General features: G+C 36.9%; 1 protein-coding gene across 2 annotated transcripts in view; it reads left to right on the forward strand.

Annotated features, from left to right (window-relative positions):
* The window catches only part of SLC35D1 (solute carrier family 35 member D1), a 49,503-nt gene that overhangs the window by 15,062 nt on the left and 22,180 nt on the right, over nt 1–12,261 (forward strand). Inside the window, exons 9-12 of one of the 2 annotated variants that reach the window (XR_005215336.1) lie at nt 4,834–4,928; nt 5,064–5,131; nt 6,330–6,408; nt 9,496–9,555. Coding sequence is in view for 1 of the 2 variants with exons in the window: in XM_037826957.1 (XP_037682885.1) it covers nt 5,064–5,131; nt 6,330–6,408; nt 9,496–9,578 (230 nt within the window). In the remaining variant the exon portion in view is untranslated. Of the gene's footprint in view, nt 1–4,833; nt 4,929–5,063; nt 5,132–6,329; nt 6,409–9,495; nt 9,579–12,261 lie in introns of those variants that run through there. The other variant, XM_037826957.1, reaches the window with a different exon arrangement.

A 12,261-nucleotide genomic window follows, 5' to 3' on the forward strand; every position in this document is an offset into this window, starting at 1 on the left:
TAGGTAGGGCCCTTTCCAGGGTTGGGAAGAGTTTCTGAGATGTAAGAGGCATGCTAGTGTGGAGCCTGGGCTGCTGTTGTGACAGCTGCCACGAGCCCAGCTGCTCCCTGACTCCTCGTAACCAGTGCTGACAAACTGCTCTCATCTCTTGGACTCCAAGCTTTCCTGACCCAGGATGAGCTTAAAAAGCCATTTGTGTAGAAGCACTCTGTGTACTGAATGAAAAACCTCTTCAAGATAAATTGTTAAATGAAAAAATAAAGGTACAAAACAGTGCATGTAGTAGATTACCTTTTGTATAAAAAGGAAAGGGAAAAAGAAGAATATATTTATATTTTATTCACTTATGTTTAAATAAAGAAACTCTGGAATATACATGCAACTACCAATTTGTGTGTGTGTAGAAACTAGGTGAGAATAGAAAGGTATGGAACAGGAAGGGAGACTTTTTACTATTTTTCATATTTTTTTGATTGTAGAACCGTGTGAATGTATTTAAAATTTTTATTTTGTAGAAGGAAAAATAAGAAAAAAAAAAGTTTCTCTGTAAATAATGACCATCTTGTATGAATCCTGAATTTAAAAACTGTTGGGAGAGATGGGACACATTATTCAGGTTGCAGACTCTATGATCCAGGGTACGGTTTGAAGCAGATCCAAATTATTTTTTTCTAAGTCCCAGTGTTAACCCAGGAAGTCAGCAGTTAGAGCAATTGATGAGGTTGATGCAGCAAGAATTGGAGACCAAGGATGAATAAACTAAATTACCATAAAAATTGAAAGGCAAGTTCAAATTGCACAGCTCATCTCAGTGGGCACATAATTCAAGGCCTTGATAAAGCATTCTGAGAAACCAAATTAATGTCTTTATATATATATTTAAGTTTTTTGATGTTCTCAAGGTCCTGGATTTACTAGGAACCAATATATTCAGCTCTTAAGTTTTATAAAACATATGTCTTTTAACTTTAAAATATTCTCTCTCTCTTTTTTAACTAGCTTACTGTTACTAGAAGATATGTAGTTAAACAGGTAGAGGCAGAGCAGACATCAATTGACTAGTGACTTTCTAAAGTGTCAGTTAGGACAGACTGTGTTTAAGCTTATTGGTTGCATCCTCCAAAACGGAGTGTTGACAACACAAAGCTAGTGATTCATAGCACCACAGGATTTGGAGCCTGGCTTTCTGGCAGTACACCCAACTAGGTGTTCTCACATAGGGACTGAAGAACAGACCCCTTGCTGTAGGTTACACAAGGCCACTACTGTATGCACTGGTGCATTGTATAATGTCTTCATTATATCACTGGTTAAATTGGATGGCTCAGATGAATTTTACAGGAAAAGCTGCTACACAAATCATCTACCTGGAGGTATCTCTTACTAAACATTATTGACTAAATAAATGAAGAAATTTTAGACTGTTGGTTTGCCTCTTCACAGTCAGTCCTTTCTGGGTCACTCAGCTGACCAGTGGACTGATTCTCAGACCCTGAATAATTTCCCCTATAGAGAGACACATCTCTTTTACTTTCTGGTCCTTGGTGTTCTCATATGTAAAACAAATGAGTTGGATCGGTTGTTCTTAAGTTATCAATAAATAAATCTTTCTTTTTGTTTGTATGTTCTGTTTGACAGAGCAACATTTTTAGCCATTCTTACCTTTGAAGATATGCCTTTTTAAAATAAAAGCAAATTACCCAGTTGGTAAGCCTGAGTGTGTAGTTTTGCCATGATACATGTTTTATGTAGGTGGCAGAGCCTAGTATGCAGAGATAGTGAGGATATCTGGTTTCTGATTCCTTGTCTGAAGTAGGAGCAGGGGTCAGGGCAAGAGAGATTGTGGTGAATGGTTTTAGTAGTGCTGGGGGTAGAGAGTGGGAAGCCCAGAATCATGGGCTGACTTCCCCAAGGTAGGGAGAAAACCATGCAGATCATCTGCACCACTGACATTGTCTTCTGTCTTAGCAAACTAGTAAACTAATGGTTTATTTTCCAGGATAGGGACTCAATTCTTTTCTTAATCGTGTTTTGGGGAAAGAATTTTCAAAATAGAATGGTAATGTTGATTTTGTGAACTCACATGTGTTCCTTTTTAAAAAAAAATTTTTGTTCAAATTTAGTTTTATTAAAATTATTTGGCAATTTTGGTAGCAGTACAATGTCTTTGTGACTACTGGAATTAGATATGAGTTTATGTTTTAGTTTGTGGTGGGTTTGGGTGCATGTACTTTCTAAATCTCCTGCCCTGCATTTCATTACCTAATGGTAAAGTGCCTTAAGTCTCTCTATCTACAATAGCTTATTATTCATAGAAAAGGATAAATAAGGTTGAAAAAAATAAAATTCACAGATTTAAAAAAATTCCCCTCAGATATTAAGAACATACAAAGTATATTAAATACATGTACATTTAGTCTTCCAGGTAGCAAGGCAGGCATTTGATGTCTGTAGTTTCTTGTTTTTACTTATTGCTAATTGCAGTTCAGATATCAGAGATTCTAAAAGCTATAAAAACTCTTATTGACATTCCCAGTATGGTTCCAACAGCATTAGAGGACGGAACCAGGAGAGCACTTGATTTGGTCTTTAAAATCACAAAGACTTTTTTTCTTTAATGAGACTTTTCTTCTGCAGTAGCTCAGGACACTATTTGCTCACTTTAATGCCTTACAATTAGCATCTGCCCTAGAGTAGATCTAAGTGTTGGCTTATGTAAGTGTGTTACTGAACAGCAAACCGTGGAAGGCCTTCCTCTCCATAGCAAAACTTTGACAAGCATTCTTAATAAACTTTCTACCTCCTTACTCAATCTGTGCTGTGCCCTTAAATTGTTTCTTGTGGCTTTGCCAAGAACCTAGGAACCCAAATATGGCAACAGTAATACTATTCATCAACCTTTATCATGAACTCCAAAGACAAAGCACTTTGTTTATTTTTATACTTCATAGTAAACAGGAAGATATCAAAACACTAAGAAAATGCCTCAATCACACTTTGGGTTTTATTTCATATCCCAAATAAGACAGTGACTCTTTGCTTAGTAAATTTTCCTGGGAGTGGGAATGGTTTGATCCAAGACTCAAGTGTACATCCAAATTCTCACTAGATTATGGGTGATGAATTGGTGCTGATGATATCCTTTGCTCATTGCAGACATTGCCACATAGCCACAACACTTTCTTGCTAAGCTTAGACAAGATAGCCTCAGACTGTTTGCTGAGAGGGTGGTCCAGTCAGTCAGTATCAGTTGATCAGAGCTGATACAGAAGATGAAATGTGCTTGTTTCCCTGGACTAGATTTTCATCTTGTTATTGATTATGTAGCTTAGTGACTGATCTTACTGAGATAACCCTTTTTTCTTTTCATTTCCTTAACCTAAATAACTAACAAAACATGTTTTTTTTTAAATTAAAATTTTTTCTCTAAAATATTTTTACTTAACTAGAATTTTTTTTCAAAACAAATACTTAGTTCCAGGAAATGGTAGGTCTATATAACTTGCTCATTATGTACACTCTTTTTTCTTTTTACATTTTTTATTATGAAATATATATACAGGAAAAAAGAGATAACTTTTCAGTACAATTCTACAGGTAGGAAATTTCAAAGAATGTTATGGGTTACACTTCCACAATTTCAGTTATTTCCTTATTGTGAAGTATAACTTATACAGAAATGTGATAACTTTCAAAGTACAATTTAGCAAATAGCTATAGAGCTAATTTCAAAGCATGTTAGATGTTACCGTTCCACCATGTCAGTTATTTCCTTCTAGCTATTCTAATACCCTAGAACTAAAAAAAAAATTATATGGAAGATTCAGTATCTGTAATCCTTTGTTAAATCCTATCTTGTCTGTTGCTGCCCTTCTTTCTCGTTTGATCGCTTTCTCAATCTTCAGGGATATCTGGGCAGTGACCACCCTAACTTGTTCATATTGAAACGGGGTGTCGACATGATGATTATGCTACATTCTTTTTATGCCTGTGGTTTTACACTGTCAGCATCTGTTAGAACCAGAAACTTCATTTAAAACAGAAAGAAGGCCCAAGCAATTATCTTTGTTCAATTTGTAATCACACTACCCCCAGCCTAGATTGAAAATTGCAGTCCTTGTGACAGAGGGTCCATCTATTTTTGTGTCACACATAGCAACTAGGCAGTTCATTCTCTTCACAATGGCTCTCTATCAGAGCTCTGTCTAGAGGCAGAAGTTTTGTTTTAAGTATTTGTTTTTCCTGATGAGCAAAGTATTTGCTGTGCCTTCTGTATTTCTTGACTTAGGGAGAAGAAAAAATTTGGTTGCAAATATACCATCCAGAGATAACGGTAGAATTTTAATAAATAATCTCTTCTATATGTAAATTTTCTTACATTTAAAGTGGCTGCATTTTGTTCTCTAAGTTGATCCTCACAAGAGGCAGATGAAGTAGAGTCTTCTCTACATTTTTGATATGAGTAAAGGATCAGAGAGGTTAAATGACTTTATCATGGCCTCACAGAAAGTTAATGGCAGAGTCGATGGCTTTTGTACTGACTGATGCAATAACCATAACTGTGTGGCATCATCATGGAAAAAACATTCAGAATGTTTTGCCCTCACTTAGGCTGTGAAGCTGAATAGGTACTTAATCCCTGTGTAATTTTGGGTAAGTTACTTAACATTTCTGAGCATGGCACATAATAGGTACTCATTAAACAGTAAGTTCTATCACTTTTTATCTATCTTTATGGTGGAGAGAATGGGCTCCATTGTACTGTAGGTACTGCTTGGGTCATATTTATCTTACAGACATACTTTGAAATGGCTGCTGCTTGTTCCTTTGCAGCTAAAGATCCATGCCTGTGGCAAAGCAGAGAAGTGCAACAGGCAGATTGACTTTTTCCAGAGACCTGCTGAATACTTAGGGAAGGAAAAAATCCCGTGAGAATTATTTTCCTGTTTTTGAATTTTATATAAGTGGAATCATCTCCTTGAGATGAAGAGTTTTGATTAATTAATGGGACAGCCGATTTTGAAGTTCTGCTCTAAAATTGGATGCTTTCTTGTGTATTACAGGCAATGGATTTTGAAGGCTGGGCTGATACCCTCTTTCTTCTGCAGTTCGCCCTGTCCTGTGTGATGGGGTAAGCCTTTGCTGCCTTGTAGGCTAATAGTTTTCCTAGAGAAATAGGTTAGAGAAATTTGCTTAGGCACCTGCTTTTCTCCCACTTCAACTGCCAGGGTCATTTGTTCTAAGGTCCTTCTTTATTTCTTCGCAATATCCTGTTCAGATCTCCTGAGGGTATCAGTTTAGGATAATCAAGCCTCCAGATTCAGGTGGTTTTACAACCTGATTGTGTCCTCAGGGCTACTGAACTGATCCCAAAGTCATGTTCAGAAGGAAGGAGTAAAGAAACTGTTATAGATTAGCTATGTGATAAGCACCATTGTATTTCAACATGCATTATTTTGCTTTATGTCTGTGTTGACCATTTCACAGATATTCTTGCCCCCTTACTTATGAGGCAGCAGGCATAGATCTTAAATAAGTTGTCTAAGTTTGCACAAGTAGTAGGTGGCAGTGGCAGCATTTGATTTCAAGACTGTTTGACTCCTCTCTACCTTGTCTTCTCCTTAGGAGGGAATGTATGTAGAAGGCAAGGGCTGTCTGCAAATATGCCACTTCTCATCTCCATATGGTTTCTGTAATGCATTTTTCCCCACAACCAGTCAGTTTAGTTGATATTTGTGACTAGATCTGGCATAGGCTAGGCACATAGCGAACAGGTGTTTTAAAGTATAGTTGTCATGGTGCCCTGAAATTAAGTCAGGCTCAGAAGCCTCACTGAATCAGGAAGTTCCATCTGCTACCTCTTTGTTGTTAAGTGAACCTGTATGCCCTCTTAAAATAGTTCTTGTTTGGGTTTCTTCCATCCTTTTCTTACATCTGTTTCCTCGTTGTCCCAGAAGTCATATTGTTCTCTTAGCACCTGAGCTGGAGACTGTGAGCTCTGAGTTTTGTAACTAGGTTAGATGAATTAGGAAGCCAGCACTAAAGAGAGTGTTCATGACTATGAGTGATGGTTTGAGGGTTTTGGTGGGGATAGCTGGAGAGAACCACCTGGTTAGGAAATGGTCATGTATTTTTCTTTTAAGAAATAAAAACAATTCTCTGACCAGTCTCAGAAACTGCAGTACAAACAGCAGTGAGATGGGACCAGTTCACAGTTGGTCAGTGACTAGAATTTGCCAGCGGTGGCCAACACTGGTTGTTTCTTTTGGCTAGACATTATTATAAAGTAAGTGACTGGATTTTTAAAGATACCTTCTTCTTGATTCCAGGTTTATCTTGATGTATGCCACAGTACTCTGCACTCAGTATAATTCTGCTCTCACAACTACAATAGTTGGCTGTATTAAGGTGAGTTGAAAAAAATACCTTTTTTTTTTTTTTTGGTGTCTGGTTTATTTGAAAATTTTTCTTTAAAATAAGAGTCTGGCTATGGCCTTATGCCCCATAATCCTATTTCTTCACCTAGTGTCTTTTTAGTTTGTCAAGTTGTGGTGATAGTTTCTGAGACAATCTTTAAGAACTCAGGGAAGGCACGGTCTCTGCTTTCAGGCAGCTTAGTCTGAGAAAAGGAGGATGTGTTATCTTAGAGTAAAAGAAGATTTGAGAGGCCTGTTTCCAGCAAGTCCAGTGACTATCTCAGTAGAGATAGGCCTGTCTCTTTAACCCCTGATGTGATATGTTCTGTTCTCTGCCTCACTGAGTTTTGGCTGTTTTGTAGGGGAAGGATGCCTGCCAGAAACTTTTAGAGGGAGCTTTCCTATGCCTGAGCCAAACCTTAAATTGCCCATTTTTAAAAGCTGTGTCTGACATTCCCAGTGATGTCATTTCCTCTTGATTCATTTTATTTGAGGGAGGCTCATTTGTCTTAAGCCAGGAGAACAAAGTGAGTTTTGAGCTGAAGTTAGAGACTTGAAGCCTGAGGCCTCATTTTATCTGACTTAGTGATTCTAGTGCTTTAAGGTCCAAGGGGCCTCAGCGTGCCTGAATTCCAAATGAATTAGTGAAGTAGGCAGTTACCTTTGTGACTTTTCTGATGCCATGCTGTCAATAGTGAGGGAAGTGGGTGCAGAGGTAAAGTTTTTATTACCTTGTTTTATTTCCCTCTGCAACCCAGTGGAATGGTGCTCGTTTTGGAAACTAGATTTCAGTTAAAGCTCCAGAAGGCCTTTGACTTCAAATCATGGAATTGGAGTGTTTGATGTGATTAGAATTCTAAAGTAATTCAATTGCCTGAATTATTCAGAAAGGTAGAGACAGTTAATCCACATACAAAGGACTGGACTGGCTGAGACAGTTTTAGCCCCTAAATTACCTCTCAGCTGTGTTTTCGTTTTGCGGAGTGAATGCTTGAAGAGCAAAGTGGATGGCTGCATGTTTGTAATAAGAGCAAGAATATGAGAAACAGGGCAGTTGGTTCTATGTTCCTAGCGAAGGAGGAGATGGTACAGGAAAACCTGGGTTTAATTTTAATAATGAAACTATTTTCTTGGAATTTTTTAGTGTACTTGCTTTATCATTGTCAGTATTGCATACAGTTACAGTCATCCTCTCGTTACTACGAAGTCCTGTACCTTTCTTGAGATTTAGCTTCCTCCCTACAGTAGTCTAAGAATGCCAGAGACTTACTCAAAGGTATTAGTTTTTCTTCCAAACTCTAAGGGGAGGAAAAAAGAACTGTATTGTTGTTCATTCATTATTGCCATTGCTTCTCACTGCCACATGGTATGGCTGTGGAAGGATGCCTTACACCTTCAGCCAGGTGGAATCGAATCCACTTACGCCCTCGCTGATTCGGATTCTCATAGGCTACAGTGGAACTTCTTATTAGTCTCGTAGTCACAGTCCTCTTAGCTCAGCCATTGTTCTCCTACAGGGCTTTAAGCTTTCTTCTTTGCTGGAGAATTCTCACCCCACAAACCTTTTAGTCAGCATGCCTTGTATCCCTCAAGAGTGGTGGGAAAATCACTTAGGATAAGTAGTTATAAATGGAAATTGTTAGGTCTACCCCCAGATTTATGGAATCAACTCTCTGCAGCAGAGTCTAGAAATCTTCATTTTAAATGAGGTTTCCTTATGATTTTCAGGTATGGTAAACTTTGAAAATTGTAGTCTTGGTTTTGAGCTACTAATATAGACTTCTGTGCTTCCTGGTAAGTTCTGCTTTGGGGGCATTGATATTCTTTCTTGATAGGATACTCTAATATACACCTATAATTTTTCTGATTTATGCTTTTGAGCGGTAGGGGTTGGGTTCTCTGTCCTTTGCTATCAGAAGTCCCCTAGGCAGCTTATGGAAATTGATCCACCCTCCTCCTAGTTCTCTGCATTCAAAGAAGAAAGGGCAGCTTTTTCTTGTCACAGGAGAAAAAAAACATAGTCCTGTTACACACTTCCCCAAGTTGCCTGCTGGCTGTGTTAATTGTTATATATTTCATTTTTCCCCCATCTGATTATGAGAAAATCTGCTCTAAGGTACTTTCTGTTTTCATTCTTAGACTTAGAAGAACTGACATAATTTGGAATGCTCTCTTGAAGGATACTCCATTGTAAAAAAATTAATTTTTAAGTTTGTTTTTGGCCTTTTTAAGCACTTTACTTTCTGTCTCATAAACCTCATCTAGGCGATCCCAGGTCAAAAATGTTTGTGAATTTTACAGTTTATGGCAGTTGTAATAGCAGAGAGGGAAGCAGTTACTTACAAATGTGAAAACAGGAGGCTGGGGAGGAACTTAATAATGTTTTAAACTTTGGAAACTTTTCTTTTTTTCCACTTTTGTGGCCTGAGGATAGTTCAAAGGGTGCCAGGTATACAGAATTTGTACCTGGGAGTTTAAGGGAGTCAGAGAAAGGATTTTAGGAATAATAATTTCAGATGACTTCTCATATGTTTTTAAAATACCAGGAGGAAAAAAAATACCAGGAAAGATTCCTTTACAGTTTTCATGCTGATAAAGTCCCCATTGTCATCTTTTTCCTCCCTAAAAGGAAAGGGAATGATATTTGCATGTAGGCAGTCTTTTCTTCTTCACTCTTTGCCGCAGGAGTCAATAGTTATCCCAATGTGAGGGCAAAGCACTCTCTTCTAAGATTGCCAAATGTACCTTTGTGTTTCCTACCCCTAGTGGCAGATTTATATTGTCAGCTCATACCATGGGGCAGAGAAAGTTTGATAATCTTGTTAGTGTTCTTCATTATTGGTAGAAGCATTTACCTTCTGGAGAAATAGTACGGAAAGAGGCTAATGTCAGAAGTCTCCTTATTAGTGTTGCTCATACTACACTTACTTTAAGCTTAGTGGCTTTTTGTTCCTATTGTCTATTTGTTTTTGTATTTTAAGGATAGGTATTTGGGTCACTCAATGTGGATGAGTTTATAAGTATTTTTAAAAAGCTCAGTTAAACTTATGTAACAGTGTATTGTTACTTTTCTTTTCAGAATATATTAATAACTTACATTGGAATGGTTTTTGGTGGAGATTATATTTTCACATGGACAAACTTCATTGGCTTAAATATCAGGTAAATAAAAATATATAAATGTATCCACTTTGACAACTGGGATTTGGGTACATAATAGTGTCACAGTAAGGTTTATTAATTTAATGGCAAAGTTCATTTATTAAACGTTTATGGAGTACCTATTATGTGCTCAGTAATGTCTGTACGTATTGCTTTTTAAGAAAGGGGGGAAAACCTGTTTCATAGTCTATGCACAGTATTTGGGGAATCTTTTCTGGAAGTCGAAGTTCCTTTATTTAGCCTTCAAAACACAATCCTTTATTTTTATGCTAACTGGCAGCATCGTGTTCTATAGCAAATTCAGGGCTAAAAAAGAACACTAGCTCCATTTTAATTGCTTTATATGTGTCTGACCTTGGTCATACCACTTCACTTCTTTAGACCCTTCTTGTCTTCATCAGTGAAGAAAATAAATCAAAGCAAAGATCTTCTTCGGTTCTAGAATTTTGAACCTCATGGTTTTAAATACAATTTATAGCTTAAAAACTCAGATTTGTATTTGGTCTATACCCCTGTCCTGAACTCAGACTTGTATACCCAACAGCCCACTGACATCTTCAGTAGAATGTTTAATTAATGGTTCAAACTCAGTGTATTCAAAACTGAACTTTTATTTCTTCCAAAATCTGCTCCACTCAAATCCTCTGACAATTAGTTGTTGGAGACTTCATCCTTCTAGCTGTTTAGTTAAGGTTTAGAGCTATCCTTGTCTTCTATGTAATACCCAATATCCAGTGTATTAACAAATTCTTTGGACTTTACCTTTGGAATATATCCAGAAAAGGACCACTTCTCACCATCTGCATTGTTCCCAACATCATCTGAACCACCAAAGTCTCCTGCCTAGATTATTACCTTAATCTTCTACACTTGTATCCCTGGTTTGACTCATGCTTCCATAGTCAATTCTCAACAGAGTAGGCTGTTTTTTTTTTTTTTTTTTTTTTTTTTACAAGGTAAGTCAGAACATGTCACTCCTCTTTTTAACCACTCTTCCCTCCTGGCTCCCCATGTCCCAACATCCTTATAAGGCCCTACAAAATCTATCCTCTGCTTACTTTTCTGTCCTCACCTCCTGCTTCTTTCTTCTCCTTCACTCTGCATAAACCACATAGACCAACTTGCTTTTCTTCTAGACTGCTGGGCTTGCTCTCTCATTAGGGTCTTTGGACTGGATATTTCCTCTGCCTGGAATTCTATATTGCCAGAAATTTACATAGCTTACTCCTTTACTCCTATAAGTTTTTACTCAAATATTACTTTGTCAAAGAAGTCTACCTTGACCACCTTAATTAAAATTGCAGCCTATTCTCCCTCTTCTGAAACTCCCAAACCCTCTTACTTTGCTTTTTTGTTTTTTTTCTATAGTACTTAATATTAATAACTTTCTAAATAGCCTATATAATTTGTTCATTTGTTATTGTTTTTTGCTTATTTTCTGTCTCCCACTGCTAGAATATAAGTTCCATGAGGGGTCTCTGCTTATTTTATTCACTGATGTTTCCCAAGCTCCTAGAATGGATTTTGCTAGTTGCTCAATAAATATTTGCTTGGTGAATTCTCTAAGGATGGGCAAAAATCACTTGGGAAATGATAAAACTCTCTACTATTATATGGTAGAATCATCTCTTTAATTTTAAACCAAATTGTATAACATCTCTGAGCTTTCGTTTATTCAAATATAAACAGAAATGAAAATATCTACTCTAATTTCCCTATTGAGCAATATGAGAATCAATATTAATATTAGATTACTAATTCATTTTGGCCCTTCCTTGACATTTATCCATTACTATTGTTGGCTGTCTTCTAAAGGAAAAAAAATTTGTTATTTGTGTGGGTAGGAGTTGGTGGGTGGGTGGGTAGCTGTATATCCCTGAGAATTGCGTATTATGGAAGAAAGATGAGTAGTTGAGTCTCAGACCTTGTTTGGCGTTACAGTTGTGATTCTTGCCATGTGTGTGACTTTGGACAGGTTGTTTATCCTTCCTGTTAGAATTAAATAATTTAATGAATGTAAAGTACCTAGTTTACTGCTTGACACCTATGCTTAGTAAATATCAGATTTTTTCGCTGATATTTGTGAGGAAGGGCCAGTGAGCCACTTCTCACTTTGGATGTGGACTTTATTCATTTCTACAAGTCTGGATTTAGAGAACAATTGCTACAGACCTGACTCAGAGATGCCTTGATTTTTCTTTTTTGGCTCCCTTCAAAACAACTTAATGGCCAAAATGAAATAAAAACTGCTCTGTTTGCATTTTCAGATATCTACAGTTCAGATATCTTTTAGGAAATAATATCTTTTAGGAAAGACTAGCTATCTATTTTCACATTACAGTCTCTTAAAAAAAAAAAACGTTTTGGTTACCTAAGTATGTTGGGATGTTAACAACATATGACTTGGTCAGCATAGCATATCAAAACCAACTTCTTAAAAATTCTTCTAGTTGAATTTCTTTTTGTGTCAGGTAGTGCATTATAGTTCCGGTTAATGTGTTTTACTGGTATTGTTTTGCTATCAAGGTTAGTAGATAATGGTATCAATGGTATTTTTCTTATGTAGTATGTTTAATGATTTCTAATTGCTTTTATATTTTATTATAATAAATTTTGCATGCCATATGTTTTTAAATCCCTGTTTTACTTCAAGTCTAGGGAGAGTAAGTGAAGTGCTTAGTCA

The sequence above is a fragment of the Choloepus didactylus genome, chromosome 2 (assembly GCF_015220235.1).
Source record: "Choloepus didactylus isolate mChoDid1 chromosome 2, mChoDid1.pri, whole genome shotgun sequence".
In the NCBI taxonomy this organism is placed as follows: Eukaryota; Metazoa; Chordata; class Mammalia; order Pilosa; family Megalonychidae; genus Choloepus; species Choloepus didactylus.